This window comes from Archocentrus centrarchus, chromosome 16 (genome assembly GCF_007364275.1).
Source record: "Archocentrus centrarchus isolate MPI-CPG fArcCen1 chromosome 16, fArcCen1, whole genome shotgun sequence".
In the NCBI taxonomy this organism is placed as follows: Eukaryota; Metazoa; Chordata; class Actinopteri; order Cichliformes; family Cichlidae; genus Archocentrus; species Archocentrus centrarchus.
Window position 1 is genome coordinate 32,286,463 of NC_044361.1, and position 27,587 is coordinate 32,314,049.

The 27,587-nt window shown below is 38.5% G+C and overlaps 1 protein-coding gene and 1 long non-coding RNA gene across 3 annotated transcripts in view; both read right to left on the reverse strand.

The window, feature by feature from the left end:
* Nucleotides 1-20,032, reverse strand: part of LOC115794827 (uncharacterized) — a 39,070-nt gene extending 19,038 nt beyond the window's left edge. For both annotated transcript variants that reach the window (XM_030750486.1, XM_030750485.1), the window contains exons 1-13: nt 19,884-20,032; nt 14,632-14,884; nt 14,090-14,118; nt 13,010-13,280; nt 12,813-12,853; nt 11,748-12,024; nt 10,976-11,023; nt 10,665-10,708; nt 9,984-10,275; nt 9,655-9,698; nt 8,790-9,075; nt 8,137-8,180; nt 453-720 (exon numbers count right to left, since the gene is read on the reverse strand). In XM_030750486.1, the coding sequence (XP_030606346.1) occupies nt 453-720; nt 8,137-8,180; nt 8,790-9,075; nt 9,655-9,698; nt 9,984-10,275; nt 10,665-10,708; nt 10,976-11,023; nt 11,748-12,024; nt 12,813-12,853; nt 13,010-13,280; nt 14,090-14,118; nt 14,632-14,875 (1,888 nt within the window). In that variant the 5' untranslated portion in view covers nt 14,876-14,884; nt 19,884-20,032. The remainder of the gene's footprint in view (nt 1-452; nt 721-8,136; nt 8,181-8,789; nt 9,076-9,654; nt 9,699-9,983; nt 10,276-10,664; nt 10,709-10,975; nt 11,024-11,747; nt 12,025-12,812; nt 12,854-13,009; nt 13,281-14,089; nt 14,119-14,631; nt 14,885-19,883) is intronic.
* A 1,610-nt stretch (nt 20,033-21,642) lies between these two features.
* Nucleotides 21,643-25,119, reverse strand: LOC115795119 (uncharacterized). Its single transcript, XR_004021227.1, has 5 exons — nt 25,029-25,119; nt 23,979-24,026; nt 23,416-23,549; nt 22,208-22,295; nt 21,643-22,067 (listed from the first exon to the last, which is right to left on the reverse strand). It is a non-coding gene; the product is annotated as an uncharacterized LOC115795119 (long non-coding RNA).
* Between the last annotated feature and the right edge of the window lie 2,468 nt (nt 25,120-27,587).

Below are 27,587 nucleotides of genomic sequence, written 5' to 3' on the forward strand. Positions count from 1 at the left end.
TTTACAATACAAGACTGATAGTAATGAGCTCAAAATGCAAGAATTCAATGAAGCAGAAACAAAGAAAGAAAAATGTTTTCAAAGGAAAGATGTTCAAAGAGCTTTAAAACAGCATTTACACAAGAAAGTCACTGATTCAATAAAATGAATATTTCTGATTTAAAATCTTTGTAATTTGATTGTGTTTGTAAACCTGAACGTGTTAATTTATCCACTTCTGTCCAAAAACACTGAGAGGAAACACATTCCTTCATTTGAAGATGATCATAAATTTGATATTATTCAGTTCTTGTTGTGATTTTCCCTCACAGATACTGATTCAACTCTTTGGATTCTTCTTTCAGTGTCAGCTGGAATATTATGGTTTAAATTCTTCTACACACAGTTAAGAATAATCACACCATATTCATTGACATTATTACAGATCACTCTGACAGATGACTTTATCTTACCTTTGAGTCCTGAGCTGCTCTCTGACAGCCTCTGCACCAGATCAGTTCTCTTCATGTCTGTTAAAACCTCCATGATCACCTCCACAGACTGATGACCAAGTTTAAACATGATCTGATCCACTAGTTCTTCTGCTTTGTTTCTAAATGTCTTTATTTGTGGCAGGTCCATCTTGAAGCACGTGAACTTCAGAAACCACCTGAAGTCTTTGAGTTCCTGTTCACTCAACTTCTTCAGTGTTTCCAAAAGCAGCTTTTTATCAGATTCTTCCTGAAAAATACAAAAGGTTTGTTAAATAACTTCATAATTTCTCTGTTTGGAGATTTAAAGATTTCTTTCTTTGATTTTTCTGTCTCACTGTAGCAGGCATACAGACTATTAGGGCTGAATGATTATGGTTAAAATGATGATCAGTCACGATTATTCACTGATTTTAGTGACAAATGTTTTTATTGCACTGTCATGTAAATAGAGCATCGCTTTTACATCTCTATAATGTTTGTATCAAATAAAATTGATCCTCCTTTTTCACCTAAATTCAGCAAATCTCTTAGAAGAAAAATGTGTGTGTGTGTGTGTGTGTGTGTGTGTGTGTGTGTGTGTGTGTGTGTGTGTGTGTGTGTGTGTGTGTGTGTGTGTGTGTGTGTGTGTGTTGCAGGCTGGATACACCCTGTAGAGGACCACCACCTCCTGTTGTGACATTTATCTCTGTTGCAGAGGTGCCTGATGCTGTCCACTGTGTTCCTGAAGTCATCCATGTGTAATCAAATGATGCGCGACATTAAAGGTGAACCTGAAGTTGAGCGAGGTGGACCTGAGAATGTGGCCGTGTCTGTGCCTGACTCACTCCTGGCTGTTTCCCACAGTGAACTAGCAGTCAAACAACAGGCTGATTCACCTCTGAGTGACTTTTTTGATTGTGTTCTTTTCTGATGCAGACAGTAAGAGTGCTGACAAAGGTTCTCTGCTTCATGGGTTCCACATGGGGAACATTGTGCTGGTATCCTAGTGTTTCCAGTGGCTGTGTTAATTAGATGTTGTTTCAACATGTTGAGAACGTCCCTCAGCCAATCAGAGCATTTGGGTTTCTGTAAGATTTCCAACTATATTCTGAAGAACTCTTCTTGGCCTCGTCTGAACAGAGAGGTCTCTGGTTAGATAAAAACATGCCAAATGTATCAACTGACTGATAAACAAACCCAGACTATCAAACTATTTCCTCTTCCACCTAAACTCAGTTCTGCTGTGTCAATCTAGTTAATCCATTTTAGATCAAAGTGTTTCAGTTCTTTGAAACAGAGGAAAAGTTGCGACTGCATCATTCACCTGTGCTGATGGCAGAAACTGCACAAAGTCCCTCTTCTGCTGGTCTGTCTGTTAAACTCGGTCTGTTGACATTCTGTTGGGCTATGATAAGAACGCTGCCACCAAACAACATCCACTGCTGCCAACCAAGTGACAGTGACCCTATGGCCTTGGCGGAGGTTTGCGCTCTCTGAGTCCTTCAAATTTATCTTACTATAATGATCGTAGCGTATGTATGTATATATGTCTCCTCTTTAACGTGTGGGCCAATCTGAACAAAACTTTGCATGAACCTAGTCACATATACAGTGATTATCAGCATCTATGGGTCACTCCACACTAAACTGTACAAAAGTGTTACACAGGTGTGAAAATTGACTAATCAGTTTTATCCCCAAATGACACATTAGCAACAGTTAGAAGATAATTCAAGTGAACTCAGCGTATTGCTGTTCTATAAAATGGAGCTGGAGCTGCTGATGAGGACGTAACAAGGGCAAAATTTGTGGGACACAAAAAAAAAATTGTCTGATAAGTCACACATGTTGTGTCCAGGATACTTAATAGCAGTATATGTTACACCACTCAGACTGCGATGATGTTATAGGTGTAAAGAAGATTCACTTTATTAATCCACATGGGAAGAACCAGGCTGGACAAGTTCAGGGGAACTTTGTACCACGCACACACTTTTTCTGCAGACACACACTCGCAGCCCAAATATCACCAACAGCCCATCCTACCCCCTGCTGTCAAGTCAGGTAAGTATATACGTGGAATAAAAGAATAGACTACTAAATAAAACAAGCCTTACCTGAAAGCACCAGGCAGGTATTTGGACATACAATGAAAATATGCTCTACAGGTGCCACATATGTGCAGGCTGCTTAATTCGGTCACTCAATGTTGTAAAATGCTCTAAAAACTCTACAGTTGTCAATTCTATATTTTGATGTAAGTTCTTGGAATGTAATAAGGTTTCCATCTTGGATAATATGTTGTAAATTATTTACACCCTTATCACGCCATAACAGAAAATTCAGCATTTTCTTTTTCTGACAAATATCTGGATTGTTCCAAATGGGTGTTAATTTACAGGGGATAAGTGAAGACTTAGTTATTTTTAAAAATTCCCACCAGGCTGTCAGAGAGGTGTGAATACTAAGGCTTTTAAAGCAGTTATGATGTTTAATACTGGGACTAATGAAAGGTAGAGCCGAGATTTTTATTTTTCCACAAAGTGCCTGTTATAGATCCAGCCATGGGTTGTCTAATGAATTGGATTTGATCCACTTTGCAATATACTGCAATCTACTGCCTAAGAAATAGTAATAAAACTTTGGTAATTCTAGACCGCCACTGTGTTTTGGCTTTTGTAAAGTTTTTAAGCTTATTCTTGACGGTTTGTTTTTCCATAAAAATTTTGAGATGTTTGAATCTAGTGACTTAAACCAAGGAAGAGAAGGTTTATCAGGGATCAGTGAAAATAGATAATTAATTTTTGGCAAAACCATCATTTTACTGGCAGCAACTCTCCCCATGAGTGATATAGGTAAACTATTCCAACGTGATAGATCATCCTCTATTGTTTTTAATAAGGGGGTATGATTTAATTGTACCAAGTCTGTGAGCCTGGCGGAAAAATTTATGCCTAAATATCTAATATTTCCTGACTTTAGTGGGGTCCTAGAGGTTCTATGGAAATTACAATTCAGAGGTAAAACTGTTGATTTACTCCAATTGATAGAGTAATCAGATATAGATGAGAACTTATGTATTAGTGTGATAGTCTTCAAAAGAGAAGCTTGTAAATTCCCAAGGAAAAGTAATACATCATCAGCATAAAGGCTAATTTTATGGTCCATATTTTCAGTTTGAATCCCTTTAATATTTGCATTTTGATGGATTGCTGCTGCTAATGGCTCAATGAAAATGACAAAAAGAGAGGGACAGAAAGGGCAGCCCTGCCTGGTGCCCCTCTGCAGACTGAAGCTTTGGTAACGCTCTAAGAGCAATTTCAGGAATTCTCCGAGTACAGTTTGTTCAGTTTAAAATAAACAGCTGATCAAGACACCAAAAACATATTTTTTTGGATATTGTTTTATTCATCAGTGCACTGTAACTGCTTGATGACATTTAGGTATATCACTGCAAGGCTGAATCGGTATTTATTTCAAGTAAGCCATCTGCTTTGAGTATTTCTGGGAGCAGCACAAAGGATTCATGGATGTAACAGACTTGGACACCAACAACAGCCCATTTGAGCACACTTTCTGAGCAGATTGTTGCTGAATGTCAGATTTTCATCACTGACGGTCTTTCTTTATGCTTTTCCTAATAATATTCCAGCAAGCTGGCTGTACTCAGGTGTTACAACCTGGCTCAAAAGCCATAACATAAAGTGGAGATTGACACCAGAGTGTTAAGAACAAATGGGTTTTATTTTGTATCCCTTGGTAAGCACCACTAAAACCAGTGCAACCAAGCAAGCAGAAGAGCAAAGGTGGTAAGACCTGCAAAGCTGACCTCATGCACACCTTTATCCATAATCAGCAATTAGCAGATGCACTACATGAAACTCTCTCACTGCCACTATAGAGAGTAGGGATTGCAGATGGGAGCAACATCAGTGAACCAAATCGTGTCCATCTGGGACTGCAAATCTGGATGGACACTTTTCTTTCTTGGTTATGTTAAAATTGTTGAAGCTGATTTTCAGAGGTGGGAAGTAACGAAGTACAAATACTTCGTTACTGTACTTAAGTAGATTTTTTAGGTATCTGTACTTTACTTGAGTATTTATTTTTCTGAGTACTTTTTACTTTTACTCCCTACATTTTTACACAAGTATCGGTACTTTCTACTTCTTACATTTTCAAACAGACTCGTTACTTTTTAACACGTCAGGGAGAAGTTTGCGTTTCCGGTCAGTGCGCCGTCAGTCATCAAGCGATCTGAGCCTAAACGGAGGAATATTAACATATAAGAGACAATCGTACTGGCGTATCCTCCATCACCGGGGCTTATCGGGTACAAAGGGATTAAATACACAAACCCATGTAATTAATGTCTCATTTATAGCGCTATAATCAGAGGTCACAGCGGGCCGGACCGAGTCCGTAAGTTACGCTCGCAGGACATAAACAGCTTAGCTAGCGCTACTGAAGAGGAGCGAGCATGAAGGGAGTAACGTGTGGCAGGTAAATGCAACGTTTTTAAATGCTCAACAAATATCAGCAAACACACAAAGTGTGTGCAGTTTGTCACACAATGTGTCTGCTAGCTAAAAGAAGAGCTGCTGCATTTCACGGAGAGCAAAGAGAGAGAAGTTCACTCAGAGATGGAGAAAGAGGACAGGAGAGGAAGAAGAGAGGCTAGAATTAAAGGTAAGGACTGGAAAATAAACTGAAGTATGCTGACTTTGTGTTATTCAAAGATTGTATGTACGATTGTAGTACGTAATAAACAGGTTATCTTGTTGTACTGTATTTACAGTAAAGCTCTGTGTTGGTGCACTTTGTGTTCATGGTCAGAGTTACAGGTTACATCAGTGCAGCAGAGATGAGTTTGAATCAAAGCTGCTGATGCTGAGATTCATTCACTTAGTTCAACATTTCTACAGCCTGTATGCTGTCAGTGTAGGGGATGGAGATCAGCTCAGATAGCTGTGAAATACTGGGTTACATCTTTGTGAGTTCAGTTCATCCACACAGAGCAGTAAACCTCAGAGCAGCAGCAGCAGGTCAGCTGATCACAGCCTGCACACCAACATCATTTACTGCAGCTACAACAGAAAGCTGTGATTCTTCTCCCCATGCAGAGCCACTACAGCTGATCTTAGGGTTCCTCCACCTTCTGAATCCCACTGTAACCCCTGAGTATCCTCATGTTTGTGTTTAGGTGGAGACACAGTCACCCTCTACTATGGAGGACACAGAGAACAGAGCTGTGTTTAAATTCCCTTTCACAGTTTGTGATTCAAGCTGAGTGCATTCATTAGGATTAAAATTTAGATGGAATAACGTTTGTGTTCTCATGTATTATTTTATATTATTACAATAATATATAATAAGGTTCAGTTAGCTTTACACAAAAATAGCAGGTAGAAACGTCCTCCAAAGAGCTACTTTTACTTTCTTACTTTGAGTAAATTTCAGACCCTGTACTTTTTTATTTTTACTTAAGTAAAGAAGTTGAACCAGTACTTCGACTTTTACCAAAGTATTTTTTAACACAAGTACTTGTACTTCTACTTAAGTACAGAATGTCAGTACTTTTGCCACCTCTGCTGATTTTGTCTTATGTACGGATTTAAAATTGAGTATGAAAAAAAAGTGTTGCTTTAGATTAAATAAATATTATGTAATATTTCACACAAGCTCCAACTGTACAGCTTAGTGTGGAGTGACCCCTATATATTTATAAAAAAATATTATAATCCCAGTTCATTTGATTTTCAGATTCATCCCTCTGTGATTCTAAGGTTACTTTCTCTCTTTGAAGTTATGTCACTTCACGGCCATGAAAATTTTATCAGTGATGAACTCAAAACTAAATATGAGTGAAGAATTTGAAAATGCGCAGCAGGCCTGTCAAAAACCGCCCATAGGCTGGTTGTTTGCTGGCAGTGAGTGATGTAACTGTGCAAAAATGAATGATTTTTTTTTTTTTTTTAATCTTCTCTCCAGGTTTCCCAGTGGGAATTCCCTCTTAAGAAGGTGTGGTGACCCCTGGGCACTGGGTGTCTCTGTTTTGTGGTTTGTGCTTTGCTTTGTCTGCAGCAGCTGACTGGAGAGTAATGACCTGCATGAGCTCCACCTGGGCTCAGTGAGCTTTGCTATAAAAGCTTCCTCCTTCCTGCATTTGTGTTCCTCATTACTTCCTGTCCTGGTTTTGAAACCAGCTTTCTGAATTGGACCAGCTTAGAGACAGCATGTTCTCTTTTTTCACTTTCTACATGCTCTGCCATTCCATGCATGTTTTATACCAGGGGTGGGCACACTTTTTGGCTGTGGGGCCACATTGACTTTTTGAAATTTGACAGACAGGCTGGGCCAGGATCAGATGCATACACATCAAACATAAAAAAGGCATTACAGTGTTAATACTTACATTTATGTTTAGCAGGAACTGTGTTGTTTTTGCCAGTGCATCAAAGTCTGGTGTTAGTTTTGTTGTAGCAATTGTCAGAATCCTCAACATCAGTCATAATTATGATATGATCTGATTTGGGTAATTCTGGACCAATCTTTGACAGGCCAGAATAAAAAGACCAACAGGCTGGGTGTGGCCCACAGGCTGTAGTTTGCCCACCGTTGCTTTATACACATGAGAAACATGTTCCCTTTAATTATATTTTGTAAATAAATGATCTTTTTCCAGTTACCACCTCGGCCAGTCTCCCTCTTTTGTTACATGGAGAAATAACATATTTTAAATCCAGTGTGGTTTATTTTTCCTGAAGCTTTCATTACTCTCTGTTTAGTGGATGCATCTTTGGCCAAATGGAATGTGATTAGTTGGTGATTTCAGTGTGTCTTTGTGAGCTGGATGGATACACTGATACACTGTGCAGGCTCACTTTTATGGACATCAGAGTTGATGTTGGATGATCCACGTTAGCAAACACTGCACTGTTTTTATTGGCCTTCATTATGCTGCAGTTTGTGGTGTCATTTCAAGAGGCTGAATAAGTGAGTTGTGTTGCTCTGCAGTGCAGACACACAGCACTCTTTGCATATGATTTCTTCTTGATTATATCACCTGCACTAAATCCAAAGTATATTCCAAACAAAGACCATGATTCACTTTGAAGGACGAGCTCTTTGCCTTCTGTTGTGTCACACATTTCTATTTTGTTGTCTGCCTTTAAACACTGTTACTCACACAGACTACTGCAGGAACCTTCAAGGTTCACAGTGCAGGAAACAGCTGTGACTGACACAAGGAGGCAACTGATCAGGCGCTGATTTAGAAAGAGCTCGATTTCCTTTCACGTTGCATTTGAAATATCACTCGATCACGCTCATTTAATCATGGGAAGCCAAAATTGGGATGGAGATTAAAATTTGATTAATTGTGAAGCCCTATAAAATGTTAAAAAACAGATCTTTATGAAATTTTTAAAGTTCTCTAAATAAGATGTAAATTACTTTTTAAACACAAACAAAATCTAACATGACATTTCCTGATTTCAGCTTCAACAGTAGATCATTCATTCTGTCATCAGTGGTGGATAACATTATTGCTGCAGAGCTCCACTGTGAGAACCATCCAGTTTAAAGATGGTTTGTCTGTTTCATCATGTTTAATATTCAAGATGAGGAGGATTTACAACCTGAATCTACTGAATGAAGCTGAGTTGTGTAAAGTCACACTCACTCTCTTCCACAGTGCAGCTTCATCTTCATCCACAGAGAGTTTGTCTGAGGAGAAAAGACATTTCAAATGAACTCTGAGGATTCAAATCTCATCACACATCCAAGCAGAATCAACTTTAAAAAGACACACGTTTTGAAAGGAAAAATAATACAACATACATGACACACACAACCCAGTACAAAAACGACCCATCCATCCAATTAATTAAGTGGTGGAAAGTTGGAGCCTATCTTAGAGGTAACAGGGAGAGAGACAGTACACCTGTCCATCATGGGTAATAAACAAAGAGAGACAGAATCATTGACACCTACAGCTAACTGATAACCACCAATAAACCCAACCAGCATGTCTTTGGACTGGAAACCAGATCACTCTGAGGAAAAGCATGCAGGCACAGGGAGAACATGCAAACTCCACACACAAAGGTTCCAGCCAACCAGGAGGCTTAAACACAGAACCTTCATGCTGTGAGGTGACAGTGCTAACCACTGCACCACCATGCCACCACCAACACAAAAACCTGCAACAGTAATCAGGAGTTATTGGTCATCTGATGAAATCAATAAATCAGATCAGTTATTGATCTCAGATTTCAGAGATTTTACATTGTTGATGACACAGCGTTTACACTCATGCAGCTTTGTTGGTCTTACCTCTGGATCCTGAGCTGCTCTCTGATAACTTCTGTATCAGATCAGTCCTCTTCATGTACAAGAAAACCTTCCTGGTCGCCTCCACAGACTGCTGACCAAGTTCATTCACCATCAGATCCACAAACTGTGCTCTGACTGATGATGATTCCAACCTCCATGAGGAATATAACATATTCTTCTGAGGAAAAATCGTCTGTAGGAACCTCTGAAATTTCTTGAACTCCTCGTTGCTCAAATCATTCAGAGTTCCTAAAAGCAGATGTTTAACAGCTGCCATTGTTGCCATCTGGAACAGTCAGTACATTCATGGGTCAGAAGTTTAATCATATATTTAGCCAAACATGGGCTGTTATATTGATTACAGCATGTTTATCAGAACTGTGAAGAAAGCACAAACCAGTGATCCTCTTTATGATTTTGAATCGTGTTTATTTACAGGCTGCAGTTCTTCTCACATACTGTGCAGCTAAAAACTGAAAAATATCACTCAACACTATTTCCATGATTTCAGGTTTCAGATGATCTTTAATTCTTTATCAAATATTTTAAGCACAATAAAGTTGAATGTTTAATCTCAGAGTGGTTGATCTTTTCAGATTTCTCTGTCCTGTTGAAGAGAACAGTCAGGACAAATGTACATGCTGACATTTCCTCAGCTCATCCTCAGTGGTAAAGACATCCTGACATTAGTGTTGGATCAAATTACTGCTGAAGGACTCAAACTGAAGGAAGCTTCAGTTTCTCACAAACATCCAGCATAAATCATGAGAAATTGATGGAAATGAGAGCAGATGATACTTCAGTACTCTGACTTTCAGCCTGCATCTGCTGTCTTGTACTGAATCAGAGATGTGACATGACTCACTGTGTGGATCAGTGCAGAGCGTCGATCATCCACAGAGTGTTTCTCTGAGGACAAAAGTGGGAAAAGTGACTCATGACAAACACATTTAACAGCTGGCTGACAATTATTCAGGAAATATGACTTTGTAAAAATGGACAATATGCAAAATGACACTTAAACCTCCTCAGCAATAATAAACAGTATGAAGGAGTCACTTTCTCTCCTTCTCCCAAAGTATTACAAATATTATTATTTATAATATAAAAGAAGAAGACGTTACTGAGAAGCTTCTGAGATGTGTCATAAAAACAGTTTTATGATTTTAATGAGTTTTGTTTTTATTGTCTTACTTCTAGGCAGTGAGCTGCAGTCTGACAGCCTCTGAGCCAGATCAGTCCTCTTCATCTCCTTTAAACGCTCCATGGTCTTCTTCACTGACTGTTGGCCGTAAGCCTGCACCATTACAAACACTGTGTCCTGCAGGTCTGCCATCATGTGCAGTATCCCTGTGACGTATGAGTCATAGTCGAATCTGAGAACAAGCGTTTTTTCCCTGACCTCCTTGAACTCTCTGAGCTCCTGGTCATTCAGAGCAGCCAGAGTTTCCAAAAGCAGCTCAATAACAGACTCCATCGTTTCTACCTGCAAAATTCAAAGAAAATCTTCATGAGATAAATGTGTAATTCCTCAGTTGGTTTCAGGTTTTCTGTTTACATTCATCAACACTTTAGAAATGTACATGTGTTTCAGTTCCATCAGCCATCACATCAGGTAATGATGTCATTGGTCATATTGTCAGAATGGTCACAAACACCTGATTATTGATTACTCTGCTTCTGTTAACAAGTTCAGGACTTTTGGATCTACTGAAGACCGACCTCACTGGACAGCCTGAAGCTCTGACATTTCTGCTTTTACACTGAAAATCAAATCAAATGAGTTTTTATCTGTTTTCTATTGTAGATTTCTAACATGCATTTGTTCAGTGAAAGCTGCATCATTTGAAGTCAGACAGATGTGACGTTACTCACTTGGTGGATCAGTGCAGGCCAACGTTCATCCTCAGAGTGTTTCTCTGAGAGAAAAGAAATATTAAAAGCTTCATTCATGACTGATTTAACATCAGCATTAATAATCAGACCCTTTTTAATAACTGACACTTTATTTAATCCTAATTATCTTTGTAACCTCAATTAATAACATTACACTTGTCAACATAAAGTCATATTTGCCATCAATGGAAAACTATCAAACTCTGAGGAAATGATCCAGTTCAGTTTCACTCAATAATTTTATATCAATGACTTTACTGTTTAAATGTATTGATTTTCAGGGCACTGACCTCTCTCTGTGTCCTCCACATCAAATCCTTCAGCTGATGTTCCTGCAGCTGCAACACATTGAATCCAAACTGTAACTACATAATACACACACTGTGTGTGTCCTTTATGTGAGCTCATCCTGAGTGTAACACTGAGTCCTGACAATAAAAAGCTTTAATATTTCAGTCTCAGCTGTGCTGACTGAAGGCAGGAGGAGGCCATAGTTACACAATCACAGAGAAATCACTGCAAAGACTTTTTAATAATCTACCTCATACAGGTCGTCTGTCTGTCTCCATAGTGGAGTTTAAGTCCAGTCAAAGCTGCACATAAAGAACCATTTACAATACAAGACTGATAGTAATGAGCTCAAAATGCAAGAATTCAATGAAGCAGAAACAAAGAAAGAAAAATGTTTTCAAAGGAAAGATGTTCAAAGAGCTTTAAAACAACATTTACACAAGAAAGTCACTGATTCAATAAAATGAATATTTTTGATTTAAAATCTTTGTAATTTGATTGTGTTTGTAAACCTGAACATGTTAATTTATCCACTTCTGTCCAAAAACACTGAGAGGAAACACATTCCTTCATTTGAAGATGATCATAAATTTGATATTATTCAGTTCTTGTTGTGATTTTCCCTCACAGATACTGATTCAACTCTTTGGATTCTTCTTTCAGTGTCAGCTGGAATATTATGGTTTAAATTCTTCTACACACAGTTAAGAATAATCACACCATATTCATTGACATTATTACAGATCACTCTGACAGATGACTTTATCTTACCTTTGAGTCCTGAGCTGCTCTCTGACAGCCTCTGCACCAGATCAGTTCTCTTCATGTCTGTTAAAACCTCCATGATCACCTCCACAGACTGATGACCAAGTTTATACATCATCTGATCCACTAGTTCTTCTGCTATGTTTATATATGTCTGTATTTGTGGCAGGTCCATCTTGAAGCACGTGAACTTCAGAAACCTCCTGAAGTCTTTGAGTTCCTGTTCACTCAAATCCTTCAGTGTTTCCAAAAGCAGCTCTTTAACAGCTGCCATTGTTGCAACCTGGAAATTTCAAAGTAAACAAAGAAAATTTGTTGTTTCACTGAGAGAATTAAAGATTTATGTTTTTGCAGCTGTTTTAGACACTGAATATCCAGACACCACAGACATTTACACCTCCACATGCAGGAAAAAAGGGCCACCTGCATCATGAAGGACCACACACACCCAGCACACACACTTTTCCTCTCAGGCAGGAGGCTGAGGAGCATCAAGAGCAGGACCAGCAGACTGAGGAACAGCTTCTTCCCTGAAGCTGTAAGACTGCTGAACTCTGGTGGGGCTGTGTAGCTGTACTGCTCTTCCTCCATCAGTCCTTGCTCACATTCATGCTGCTGTTGCTGCTGTCAGTCACACAAGTCACTGCTGTGGCACCACATGTGTCACTACAGCTTTATTCTACATCTTAAAGTGTCTGTTTTATATTGTGTTTTATTTTTGTATTTATTATTTCTTTATATTCATATTTATTCTTCTTTAATATTATTTGAACTGTCGTGACTGTTACAAGAGCAACACGAGGACCTGAGGACAGAATTTTGTTCTCCTGCATGTAAATGTGACGTGAAGGACAATAAAGGATCCCTGAATCCTCTGAAGGTCAGCTGAGCCACTCTGTTAGCTTTTACTACCTCATCAGTCTTTTATTTTGAAAAACACACTTTTTCACTTAGTAAATATTTTGAATCTAAACTCAGTCCAATCTAAATGATGAAACTATGATTTTCATCCTGCAGCTTATTGAATAAAAGCTGAGCTCTGCAGAGTCACACAGATGAGACGTTACTCACTTTGTGGATCACTGCAGACAGATGTTCATCCAGATGTTTTCCTGAGGAAAAGACAAAAAAAAAATAGAAATAAGTGACTGACAACAGCTGATAGAGCTTTATTTACAATATATGTTTTTTCCCTCACTGTAAATCTGTTTATAAAATGAACTGAAGCATTTTAATGATTTTAACATGTTTTGTCTGTATTATCTTACTTTTAGGTTCTGAGCTGCAGTCTGACATCCTCTGAGCCAGATCACTCCTCCTGATATCCTGTAACACCTCCATGATCATCGTCAATGACTGTTGGCCATAAGTCGGCACCATGGAAAACACTGTGTCCTGCAGGTCTGACTCCTCTGTCTCCCTCGGTTGGAAGAAGTCATGGTTACTCCTGAGGATCTCTTTGAGGTCCTCGAACTCACTGTCACTCAGATGAGCCAGTGTTTCCAAAAGCAGCTCAATAAGAGACTCCATCGTTTCTACCTGGTAAAATCAGAGGTCAAATGACAGCTGTGTACAATTCAAAGGTCTGTTTGATCTTTAATTAACACAAATTGTTCAGTTTGTTAAACATAAATCCAAAGCTGAAATTAGGTTCAATTCAAGTCTTTGTAAAACGATGACCTTTGACCCAAACTCAGACATAAAGGGCGTCTCTTTAAAGGCCATGAGGGGTCGACCAGATTTAGAGCAGAAAATAACGTCCATGAACATCTGGTGCTTGGTGGGTACCTGCTTGCATTAGTTTGTGTCTTTAGTAACCAGAAGGTGGTTCATTGTTTCCTCCTTCTGAAGGATTTAATTTTCATTAACAGGTTTGTGACATTGTTTCACTGCCTGACTGTAACTCCTTCAAAGACTGCTGCAAAACCTGCAGTGAGTCTCCTGATTTTACAGACAGAGGGAGGTTTAACTGCTCACATCTTTACTGCTTAGAAACAGGGACGCTGGATACTGACGATTCAACACTGCAGCTGTTTGGAAACACCTGCGTGACCGTGGCTCATTGAGGTCTTAGTGCTTCACCTCAGTTTGGACAGGTGCCTTACCTGCTGTTTCTAGGCAGGTGAGGCACCAGGATTCCCAATTTTATGGATCAGAGTCATTTGAATGAACCTTGTGATTACTGACTTAATGTTTTTGATAATAACATAAAAAAGAAAATGATGACAACATGACACAGCTCCAGCATGAATTTGATGTGTATCATTTATATTAAAGATGAAGATGATTTCCAGTCTTCATCAATCAAAGCTGAACTGTGTGAAGTCGACTGATGTGACATTACTCACTCTCTGACTCAGTGCAGGAAACTGTTTGTCTGAGGAAAACAGAAACAGGAAAAGTCAGATTAGAAACTGCTTTATGGTCAGGCTTTATGAACATTTATAACACAAAAGATTTCACCTCAAAGTGACACTTAAACCTCATCAACCCTCATCCTACCCACACATTTAACATACATGGACCACCAACTGGAGTCCCTGAGGACCCCAATTTACTGGCACAAACAATCATAATAGAACAATGATTATTTTAATTAAAGCTTTATATCAGATATGTAATTAATGTCATCTAAAGATATAAAGTAGTTGAAATAAACTGAGGACTGCATGGACTCCAGTCAGGAGGATGAAGGTTAACAGTGACATAATTATAATCTGTAGAGCTGCTTAAAGACTTTCCAACCATGATGAATGGATTTGGATGGATTTGTTCTGATCTGTTTAAAATACTGGAACTCAGCTGATGTCCTTCCTGTTTTCTTATATCTATGCAGTATTTTCACACATTTCTTTCTTTGTTGTCTTACGTTTGGTTCCTGAGGTCATACCTGATAATCTCTGCACCAGATCAGTTCTGCTCATCTTCATTAAAGCCTTTCTGGTCTCCTCCACACACCCTCGCCCGTACGTCTCCTCCATCAGCTCCACTACATCCTGCGTGTTTCCTGCTTTCAGTTCCCTCTTTGAGAAGAATGTGAACTTTTTATCCACTTCAATGATTGACTTGAACTCAGCAAAGTCCTCTGGACTCAACTGGTTCAGTGTTTCAATGAGCAGCTTCTTAGTCGTCATTGTTACCACCTGGAAAATGAATAAATCTCATCACACATGCAGGACAGGATGTTACTGTTTGTTATCTGATGGATGCAAACTGACTGCTTTGCATTTCACTCATGACAACATTACTGACATGAACTTTGTTGCATTTCTATCACTCAAATGACAAACAACCACCTTAAACCTAGTCTAAAAATGAGGGGATCAGCAGTGAGCACAGAGTAGCTCAGCGGGTTTTTCCTTCTCATGATGTCTTTAGTGTCAAACTTCAAACCAGAGCATCAACAGTGCAGTACTTCATCTGACTCAAATCCATCAAATTCACAAGTTATTGCCTGTAAAACAACAAATATGACCTTGACTTTGAGCAAAGTTTGGGTGGAAACCATCAGGTGATCACTGTGTTCAATTTTACCAATACTTTAGGAGGAGGAGCGATTCCTGTGAGTTGTGGATGGACAGATGGATGATAGACGCGTAGCTGCAGCATAAGCTCCTCTGACCTAAACACAGCTGAAAAGCAGGTTGCAGAAAGTCTGCTTCTGTTCCTCTGTGCAAAGCTCAGCATGCACAAACAGCAACCCAGCAAACATGGCTGAAATTATTATTATGACATTATCTGACATTATCTGATAATTATGACATTATCTCCTTGATCAAAACTGGTTGTGGTACGACGGCAAAAACTGAACTGTAGGAGGACGGATATCGACACTGTTTCTATGTAGAACAGAGGACATGTCAGACTGTCTCTTACAAAGTGAGAAATATAATTAAGATTATTGCAAAGATGGAATGAAATTAATTTCTTGCAGATTAATAAAAAAAAAAAAAAAAAAAAAACAACTGTGCAAAACTCTGTCCAAGAGAACAGGTTTGTGTTTCCAAAGGTTTCCAGAATAGGAAGCAGAACCTTCAACTATCAGACCCTCTCCTGTGGATCCAGGGTAATGCAAGTAGTTGCAAAATCACTGAAGGCAGTGATGGTGTTTGGAGGCCAGGGCGTGAGGTGGAGGAGGCACTAGAAGGCTGTAAACTAAACCTGTAGGAGAAATTATTCAGCTCATTTGCTCTCTGCAGGCTGCTGTCTGTCACCTCACACCCACTGATTATCTTCATCTCACTCCACACATCCCTCAGGCTTTTTTGCTTTACACACTGTTTTTTTTAAGTGTGGCCACCAGCTTCCTCTTCTCCTAGTCTTTGCATTTCCTTACCTTTAACCTTAGGTTGTGTTCGAGCCTCCTCAGTTCTTCCTGGTCCCAACCTGAAGGCTTTTGAAGGCTTTCATTTTGGAGATATCAAAAGACTTTAATTTTCTAATACAAAATGATCTAAAGTGAACTGTGGAAACAGAAGAGTTCCTTATAATGGCATTCTGAATTCAGATGATAAACAGCTCCAATGTGACGCTTCAGAGGGCTTTTACTTTGAAAACCAAAATCAGACTGAGTGACACTGAGGGTGTATACTCTTCATCTTAAGGGAAATTAATCTGTGAAAACAGCAAGATTACTTATAATGGCTGTACACACCCTTTGAAACCTTAATCTTTAATGAAGTTTTAGTAAGTTTGTCGTATTTTTCCGTAATACCTAGTATATACACGTAATACAAAACAAAGTGTGGGCTTCTGGATCTGGGGTCCGGCATGAAGGCAGTAAACGTCCAGGGAGAAGCAGCAGCTGGAGCTGAGCAGAGCCCTTCAATGGTAACCATTACCACTGGAGGTCCCTGCAGACGGTGGCGATGGAGGCAACGGAGAGCAGCGTCATAAGTAATTTACCTCCAGGTGTAGGCCACATAAAACTGTCAGCCATTAGCCCAATCGATTAGACAAAATAAGGGTATTAAAGGAATAAATATTAGAGGGATGGAACACAAATTGGCATGTTACACAGGTGACATATTAATATATGTAGAACAACCAACCTATTCTTTACCAGTCCTACTGCAATCATTTGAACGATTTGGTCAACTATCAGGATAAAAAATTAATATTAATAAAACCCAGCTACTTTCTTATAATTATAACCCACCACAGGAAATCCAAAATGCATATTCCTTTGCCTGGAACACTGAACATTTCAGATATCTGGGCATTATCATACCAAAAGACCTCCAAAAACTTTTGAATATAATTTTATTCCCATAGAAAAAAGAATTAAAGAGGATATTACAAGATGGAACCTTACCCCCTTTCTAAGTTTCAGTTCCAGAATTAACTCAATTAAAATGAACATACTGCCCAGACTGCTATATTTATTTCAAACTCTACCTATTGAAATTAACCAGAATTTTTTTAACGAATGGGACAAGTTGCTCTCAAGATATATCTGGCAGGGTAAAAGACCCAGAATTGTATACAAGACTTTACAACTGGAAAAGGAAAAGGGGGGTTGGGGACTACCATCCCTTAGAGACTATTACTTAGCTGCACAAGCAAGAGCACTGATATGTTGGTGTGACCCAAAATATAAGGCTCAATGGAAAAACACTGAAACAAAAGTGACATCCACCCCCATACAGGCGGCACTGGCTGATGCAAACTTACAAAATTTTATTAATAATATAGACAACCAATGGATGAAAACAACCCTTAGAGCATGGAAAACCATCATAAAAGAAAACACACTAGAGAAGGATATTACAATCCTGAAATGATCGCATATGACTCAGACTTCCCACCAAACAAACTCGACACCAGGTTTAAGGATTGGGCATCCAAAGGGATTACTGCTCTCTGTACAATAATGAAAAACGAGACTTTAAGTGATTTTGAAACACTTAAGAAAGAATATCACCTGGATAAGCAGGATTTCTACCGATACTTACAAATGAGAAATTTTGTTAAATCCAAAATGATAAATGATAAAAATATAAATCTAATTGAAATTTTTATTAAAGCCTATAATTCAAAAACCAAGAAGAAAACTATTTCACTTATCTATAAAAACCTACTAGCTCTTAAAAACAGTTCGACCCTTTATATTAAAGCAAGGTGGGAGAGAGAGGGCAACTTAACAATAACTGAGGAAGAATGGACAAAAATATGGAAATATCAGTGGACATATAATAAATCACTACAATGGCAAGAATTTGGATGGAAAAACCTCATAAGATTCTTTATTACACCTGCACAGAAATGCCATTATGATAGAAACCTGGAGCTGGAGCAGCTGGAGCTGGAGCCGAGCAGAGCCCTTCAATGGTAACCATTACCACTGGAGGGCTCTGCAGACGGTGGCGATGGAGGAAACGGGGAGCAGCGTCATAATTAATTTACCTCCAGGTGTGGCCACGTAAAACTGTCATTTTTAACTAAAGTGAAAGTTCCTCTGACTCCAAAAATCTAACTTTTTTAAGGGGAACATCTCCTGGACAGTGACTGCAGTCTGTCCTCGTATTAACTCAGACAGCCTTTAAAGACATACATGAGGTTATTTATTCCTTTCACTTTGTTTTTGTCACTGTATCGTAATTTTGTTTGACAGACCAGGAAATGTCTGTTTCCTCTTTTCTTGTCTCAGAGTCATATTTTAATTTCAGTCAGTAACTAGAAAAAGCATTTCCTGAAGAAAATGCACTGTGAATGCTGCATGCTGAAAGATTGCAGCTGAAATGCCAAGAAATGCTTCAAACAGCTTTAAACTTTATTTGCTGAATGAATTTGAAGAGTATTTGAAGCTCTCCTCATTCATTTGAATAGGGTAAAAAAAAATAATAAAAAGCTGAATATTTCAAAAACCATAAAAGTTATAAGCAAAAAAAAAAAAGAATAGCATAAATCTGCAGAAGAAGCTGAACGTTTTGATACCAGAATTGTTTCTGTAGCATAAACGGTGCTGAAGTTTTTAAAGAAGAACAAACAGCTCAACGTTGACCAGCTTGCATGCAGAAGACAAATCCCCCAATCAGTTTAAAGTATTAAGAGCCAATCAGGCTGGCTGTGCCCTGCTCACATTTTCCGGCCAAAACAAGCACTTTGCTGCAAAGCCCTGTTGAATTTGCCGCGGCGCACCTCCCGAACAAATGCTTATAAATCAAAAACCGTAATGGGCTCGACACACGGGGAGCGACAAACGACAGCGACGAATGGGTCGCATCGCCACTGGGGTGAAACCGAACACACGGGACACGATAGCGACGGCAGCTTTGCGAATCGCGCTCTTACGTCACTCGTCTCCAAGAAATGTGATTGGTTATGAAACTGGAGGGATTTAGACATTTTAAAAGCAGTCCGTGTCAGACACGGCAATAAAGATGAGGAGTCTGAAGATATTATTGGAACTGACAGAAATCTTGCTGTTAAGGCTCCTCTACAAAAGAAAAAGACGCATTCATCCTATATTAGCACAAAAGTCCTCTCTATCCGTCTGTTTAACGTTAGTCTTGCACCAACACGTTCTCATATGGCTGCCTTTTATGTTTAACTCGATAATCACTGCGTGGAGTGTCATATAATATAGGAAAGTCAAACACAGCTAAAACGATGCTTTCCTTCCTGCTGAAAGTGGTTGCAGACTGCAGCGTGTAGCATACTCTTCGCTCATTGGTCAGTCAATGAAACTCTTGCTGATTGGTTTAGTGCCACGCGGCACAACATTTTCCAACTTTGTTGTGTCGCGTCGCCTGGTCGCGTGTGCACGTCTACGTGTACGAGCTCGAAATTTCACATGCACGAACGTCGCCGGTCGCTTAGCTGGAGGAGGGCAAGCGATTGTCGCCTCATCGCACAAGCTCCATAGGAAATGAATGGAGAGCGAGCGACGTCGCTCCCCGTGTGTCGAGCCCCTAACTCCTATCAAAATAATTTTTGAACTGTAAAAATAATAAAGAATACAACAATACTGTGAATGCTTAACAGCATTCACAGTAATTATTCGCCACAAGAAGGAAGAACAAAAACACCAGAAATTGCTTTTTCAGTCGTTCATCGCTTTTTTGAGCGATTTTTACCATCATTCAGTGTCCTGTTATGTCGGCTATGACGGCTTTGACTGAAAGCAGAAGTAAAGCTCACCTGGTTTCTGTCTCTTCGTCTGGAATCAGCTCATCTGAACTCGGATCTTTGGAAATGTGAAAGTTTAGAATCGCCCTGAAGCAGAGGTAGTCTTAGTGTTTCCTCTGCTCTGAAGGAGGGTCAGCCTACAGTTTCCCAGCCACTTCCTGACCAGCAGAGCGGGATGCAAAATTACATCTGGTTTGCGGACCCTCTAGCCCCGCCTCTTACCCACTCCCCTCCACGCCAAAAGAGTGACAGAGGATTGAAAGCGAAAAGAAAAAGTGTAAGCGAAAAAAGTTAAAGCAGAGTAAAAAAAAAAAGTCAATGAAAAAACAGATAGTGTTAACTTTTTTCTTTTTTTTTTTTTTTTTTGCTTAAAGCTGTGATTTTAAAGGTTTTTATGTTATTTTCAATGAAACTTTTTTGTGTGTTAAAAAACTTTTTCAACTTCATTTATTTCAATGAGGATGTTTAATTTTTCAGTTTCAGTTCATTTTTTGGTTTCGTTTTTTAGTGGCACTGTTCTGGCTCCACAGGATTTACGGGTCGGGCAGAACTGTAAATTATGCTAAATTTGAAAGATAAATCATTTTAATTTCACTTGTTAAAATCTTATTATGGGATCACAGTTGCAGAGGTGAACTGTTTCTCACACATTAAATGATTCTGAAATGAAAGATGTCTCATATCACAGGTGCAAAAGTAGATTTTGTTACATTTTCATATCTTCAGTTATTGTCACTTCAGTTTGTCCCTGTGAAGTTACATCTGAATACTTAACACAAGATAATAAATGTGTAACCTTAGCAAGTTTTATATTTTATCTATTAAGGAAAATATAAGGTGGGTTAAACAATTAGACCGTCCTCAGTGACACTCATTCATATTCATCAGCTGAGCAGCTTTATGCAACCAAAACTCCAGCAAGGCTGCAGGTTAAATGAATTAAATTTCTCTGTTTAGTGTCAATACAAGTGAACCAGATAACAAGGGTTAAAATCAGTCTTCAGTGCTAATTAACCCATAAACATGTACATGTACATGTACAAGTTAAGGAATAAAGTCATCAGTCAGGTACTGTACAAATAAAGCAGGCCGGTCCCTATGGAGGACCAAAACTGACATAATCACACTGTAAAAACTAATTTGTTGACTCAACTTGACTCAGTCAAGTAAACTTGTTGCTTTGACTCAGTTAAGTTTTGAAAATGTAAAGCTTCAAGTAAACTACACTTAAATAAATGAGTTGATCCAACATGCAGTTTGTTGACTTTATATAAAAAGTTAAGTAATTTAGATTAAAAATGATTAGTTAGTTGAACTAAAAGCATGTAATCTGAACTCAATAAACTGAGTTCAGATTACATGCTTTTAGTTCAACTAACTAATCATTTTTAGTCCAAATTAATATATATGAAAAGTTAAGTCAACAAACAGCATGTTGGATCAACTCATTTATTTCAGTGTCGTTCACTTGAAGCTTTACATTTTCAAAACTTAACTGAGTCAAAGCAACAAGTTTACTTGACTAAGTCAAGTTGAGTCAACAAATTCGTTTTTACAGTTTAAGTTTTGGAAAAGCTTATTTCAATGAGAAAACTAATACCTACAAAACTACTATAATTCAACAATGAACAAATCCATCTTAAACATAATCATAATGCACACAAAAATATCTCAAGATGTATTTCAGTCAAGAATTTTATTGCATTAATGTCAACAAGAGACTTGTTCAAAATTCTTAAATTCAAATGTCTCAAAGACAGTTATTCCTGAGAGCACACAGAATATAAAATAAACTGCAGTATGTAGTAGCAGTAGATTTATAAAGCTCTTCAGTGATGTTGGCACCAAAGGACAACATCACGAGTACAGTAACTTTACGACAAGTGCAGAAACATCTTCCCATCCCTGAGCAATTTATTCTTCAGAGTGGACTCCTGCAGTACACTCCCATAAAAAGGTGCTGGATTACCTCAAAAGTGTACTTCAAGTCTTTTGGACATTCAAGGTTCAGAATGTTCAGCAGTCCCATCAGGTTCACAAAAGCATTGGGGGCATCACGCAGGTGACGGATGACGAGTTTTTCCTCGATTACAATGTCGACATCGTTGTAGGAAGCTGGAAGAGGTTCCCTCTCATCTTCAACCAATAAAATATTCCAGTGATCATTCCCTTGATGTTGTCTTCAGGATCTGTAGGCTTCATGAAAAACAAAACAAAGGTGTCAGTGCTTATGTAATCCTTTGTCATATCATTCAGCATCCAGGGGGCACAAGTGTTACCCTGCTCACTGTGAACTAGTTTTGTTTTTTGTCTGATTTTAAATGATAAACTCTTACCTCACACATCTTCAGGAATGCAGGATTCTTCCTCACGTACCCTGGTAGGCTCTGCAATGCTGCTGCCCAACTGTCTTTGATTCGATGCCTGCCAACAGAGCATACAGCTGCCATCAGAATTATATGAGCCCATCAGTCCACAAGTGATTTCAAGTACACATTTTGGTTCCACACTGTGATGCTTGAACTTTACAAGACAATATTTATTTAATAAAAAATATTTTTATATACAAACTAATAATAAATGTAAAAGAAAAAATAAATCAAGGAAGCATTACATGATTAACACAAGTAGATCAGAGAAGGGACTTGGCAACATTAAATCTACCTTTTTAGTATTTAGGTTCACCCGCTCTCCTAATTCCCATCCGCTTCACTCCTTTCATTTCCATCTTTCCTCCTCCTGCCTTATCCCTATTGATACATTCTCCTTCTTTCAGCTGCTTCGTTTAGTGGTCACCACAGTGGATCATCTGCCTCCATGCCACCCTATCCCGAGCATCCTCGTCTGCCATGCCAACCCTCTGCATGTCCTCATTCCATGAGTCTTCTGAGGTCTTCCTCCTGCCTTGCAGCTCCATCTTCAGCTTCCTTTGTCCAGTATATCCACTATCTTTTCTCTGCATATGTCCAAACCATCTCAGCCTTGCCTCTCTAATCTGCTCAGTTTAAGCAGTTTGGAGACTAAGTTGTTTCCCTCTGATGTTACTATTTCTGATCCTCTACATCCTGGTCACTCCCAATGGAGAGCTGAACACACCTCCAGCTCTGCCTCCTGTCTTTTTGCCAGAACCACCGTCTCCAAACCATCCAACACAGCAGGTCTCACTACCATCTTGTAAACCTCCCCCTTCACTCTTCTACTGGCTTTCTACTGTTGCGCTCATTTTCTGCATGAAACCATCCTGCTGCTCACTGACCGTCACCTCTCTTCTACAACTCTTTCCCATACCTTCATGGTATGGCTCTTCAGCTTTATCTGTAGCTGCTACATCTCTGCATAAGACAACCCCAGCTGATGCCATATAGAATTCTCATTCTTGCTGATCTACATGTATGATTTGGCAAAGATTTTACACCGGATATTCTTCCTGATGCAATCCTCCCCATTTATCTGTGCTTGTGACAAACACTGAGTATACTGGCAAGTCTGTAGTCTCAAGTCTCTATTGCACTGAAAAAATTTCAAAGTAAAGAAATGTACTCACATCCTTGTGAAGACGTTCCAGTATGGATGTAATTTCTTTAACCCCCTCATTTGACCTGAACCACTGAATAGACAGCTGTCCAGATGCTCATAGAATGAACTGAGGTCCATCAGCCTTGTGAATTACATGAGGACCTATATGAAGAGGTGACATTACATAATTTTAGTACAATATTTTCATTTTAGTCCATGTTAGGTGACATTACAGCAAGATGTCTAGCAAACATTCAAAAAATGCATAATTAACAAATAGTCCTCACCCAGTCAAAGTACTCTAAATACAACACTTGCAAGAACACCTCATTGACTGCACTGCACAGCCTGCATTGAAGCGTAAAATCATTTTTTACTAAGAAGAAAAAAAAACTGTTTTCCAGGTTTTAATGTATTTAGATATGGAGACACTTCAGTTTATTAGAAACTACACTGAATGACAACTGATAACACTGCAAAAACAGAAAAAAAATTAATAATGTTAAGTGAACTGATTTTAATGATGATTTAACTGTAGTAAAATTAATATGAATGAATAGAAAAATCAAATACATTAAAATTTAGCAATACCTTTTGCTTCTGTGTGTTGACTGCAGCTTGGCTTCTAAAAAACTGCAACTGCACAAAGAGAAAGAGATGATCAAACAATCTGTAACACTGTAACACTTTGATAACTTAATACACAAACTTTAGCTAATGTATTATTTTTTTTTTTACATTGAATTAATTAAATAATTAGCACCTTCTTTGAACCAGTAATTAGTGCTGCCATAATTTGATTTTTATAAATTATACTGTCAGAGCTGATTGTCATGCCTTATGAAATATGATACAATGATGTGTGTATTTTATTATATATACTATATAACATATAGTTTGTGTCACAAAATGACTTAATGAGAAACAAAGTAATTACATTATTAATATTAGTACTCCTATTTAATATCAATAATAATAATATCATTTATGAAAAGTAAAACTATCAATTCACCAATTATTAACCGTGGTTATATACAGTGTTACCCAATTTCTGTATCTCACAGAACTGAATTTAAGTTTCAAAGCCATGATGGAGAAAACTCCTCCTCCTGCCGCTGACAGCAGACAGGAGGAGGAGAGGACGTTAAGATGATGATGATGATGATGGTGGGCCCATTCTAAAAGACATGCAGCAACCTTTACAGCATGCACACTAATATAATTTTAACATCACATTACAGAACTTCAGTCATCAGTACAGACAGGCGTGTGCATGTGCGCGCGTTCTCGTCAAATCGCCGACAGCCGTTTTTGTTTGTTCAGTGCAAAATGCAGAAACCCTTTCTGCAGAGGGAGGTGGAGCTGCAACGGTTTGTGCATGCATCCGAGACAGCTAAATATCAAGAAGGGAAATATTTAGAATAAAGACTATATCCGCTCACCAAAACTAACCGCCGCAGATTTAATCAAATCTGACGTTAAATCAACAGGTTTTGCAAGCTAGCTAACCAGCGAGCAAACTTGTACTGCCTAAAGCCACAACGAACTAAACATGAAATATGCATTAAAAGTTGCGGTGACTGACTGAGGCAGAGTATGGATGTTTAATGCTTCGGAATAAAAAAAGCTAGAAATACTTACTTGATAATAACGTACAGTCCACTTCTTAACCAACATGGCTGCCAGGTTCTTCGCTAAATTTCAAATGTGACCCGCGACTGTGAGCATCATGTGACCATGACGTCATATTAAGGGCGCATGCGTATTACATAAAATACGAATCCTAACGCGATTTCTTTAGTTAACTGAACTGATGATTTTGAGTTTTTAAGTATTTTTTCAAGTTGAAGTTGTTGTAACTCATCTTCGTTAGTTGTAATGGGCACTGAGTTCACTCAGCATAAATACATGAGTCCAGCTGACTAAAACCCCAAATCCCTTTTTACAGTGCAGAAATAAAAGCAGAAATATATATATAGTGTATATATCTTGTTTTTCCTTTTCCTTATACATGCATTTTCATCAGGAAATGTATATATTTGTTTTGCCTTTTCCTTATACAAGCCTTTGTTCTTTTTACATTTCCTCGTCCGCTTTTCCTTTACCACATGTATTTCTGTTTGCTCTTTTTCCTTTTCCGTATGCATTTCTGCCTCATTATGCAAATGAGGAGGGTTGTCTTCTTGCTCCAGCTCCTCTACTATTGGTCAATAAACAGGAAGGAGCAGGATCCATGTGCAGATCGATTGTGCATGCCTGCGCCTTTGGCTATATGTCTATGGCCATAGAGTTTACACAGTCTAATACGGTTTGAGGATATATTATGACATGCAGACAAGTTTTCACGAACAACACGTTCACAACTGGACAAAGGCTACAAATTCTTCATTGAACATTGAACACAGGTACATGTCTTTGTCTTTTCTAGCTGTTAATTAATAGACTAGGATAGCATTAGTCAATTTGTTTGCTAGCTAACATTACATGACCTTTCTGTTTTGCAAATAGAACATCTTTAGGCTCTAATCTTGATTAGATCCTTATAGTATAGACTAGGGTTGCCGCCCGTCACGAAAAATACGCAATCGTTTGTTATTTGGAAGTTAAATGTGGTTTCCCGGTGCTGCCTGAGCTTGCTGCAGTTTCTGTTGCCTACAAACAGACACCTGCCCATTTTTTTACTGTCCACCCACTACTGCACCACGTCCTAAGAAATTAAACTCTTGCAAAGATACAGATGTGAGTAGGAAGACGCTCATCCCAGGCTGAACAGCTTCAGCGAGGATGAAAGGTGCACGGTGAGCCGTCTGATGTCAGGAGATAAACACTGCAGACAAATAAGAACCTAGAAGACCCAGGCATCAGTCACATTCATTCATCCCCCAGTCATCTAAATGGCTATTTGAAGAACAAGTTATGCTAATAGATTAACAGTAAATAAATAAATATTGTCAAAACATATATATAAGCCCCCAGCTATTCAAAGATGGTAATGCATTTCTAACATAAGAGTGAATAGTATGTATGTAATAGTATGTACTGCTTTTCATATATGCCCTCTATATTATCTTTATAATAAAATTTTACTATTAAAATTTGCAGCAGCTTGAACTATTAAAGGAGTTATTTTTGCATTACAAACATGTACTGGGAGGTGATTAGTGTGACTGTCATAGTTTGCAAGGTCACATGACATAATGAAATCTATGTTAAAATTGACATATTTCACTTTGCAGGTCCTCTTCCAGATCCTCACATCATGGCCAGCAGGCAGAAACTGAAGGACACACGTCCACAACCAGGGATATGCAAGTTGCTGCATGGAGTTGAAGGGGATGAGGAGCTGATCCTCTCAATGAGACAGAGACTTGATCATTTCTATCATGACATCTACATGGATGTCTTCTTAAGTTGTAAACCCTGAGGAATTTAGTTTAATGTTGAAATGCAATTGATATGCTTTTCATAAATACATTTTGCAGGTTAGAGCGGCCCCTTCACTGTCCACTTTTAAAGTTCGTCTTAAAACCCATCTTTTTTCCTTGGCTTTTAACTCCAGCGGGATCTAGTTTTAAACTTTTTTTTTTTTTTTTTTTTTTTTTTTTTTAACCTGAAAGAGTTATTAAATTGTTATTTATTTGTGTTTTAATGTACAGCACTTTGTGTCAGCTGTGGTTGTTTTAAAGTGCTTTATAAATAAAGATGGTATGGTATGGTATGGTATTTTCTCTGCCAATGCAAAATGGACCTAAATTGTGTATGTACTAATATATATATATTTTTTACCATCACTGCTCCATGTACAGTGTTTAATATAATTAATAAATGTTTGCAAGAAACTGCCACAAACCTTGTTTCTTTGTTCCACAACGGAAGCTTTAATTTGAGCATTTTTTTCTCCTCCACGTGCTCCATTGCCAAATGTGTAAAATGTACAAAAATATGCAATTTAAATGTAAAAGATGTACATGTGCATATCACTCAAGACAAGCTATTTACAAAACATTTTACAGAATTCTTCACATCAATTCGTTCATTAATAGCTATTAAAAAAAAAAAGCACAGGTTAGAGAGATTTGATTTCCAACACAGCTGCTTGGAGTAATGAATGTTCATCCACGAAGTGTGAGTTGTAGGGGCAGGGAGGCTCTGACCTGGTTTGTCTCCTTTCAGACACTGTCACACACTGTCGTCCTCCTC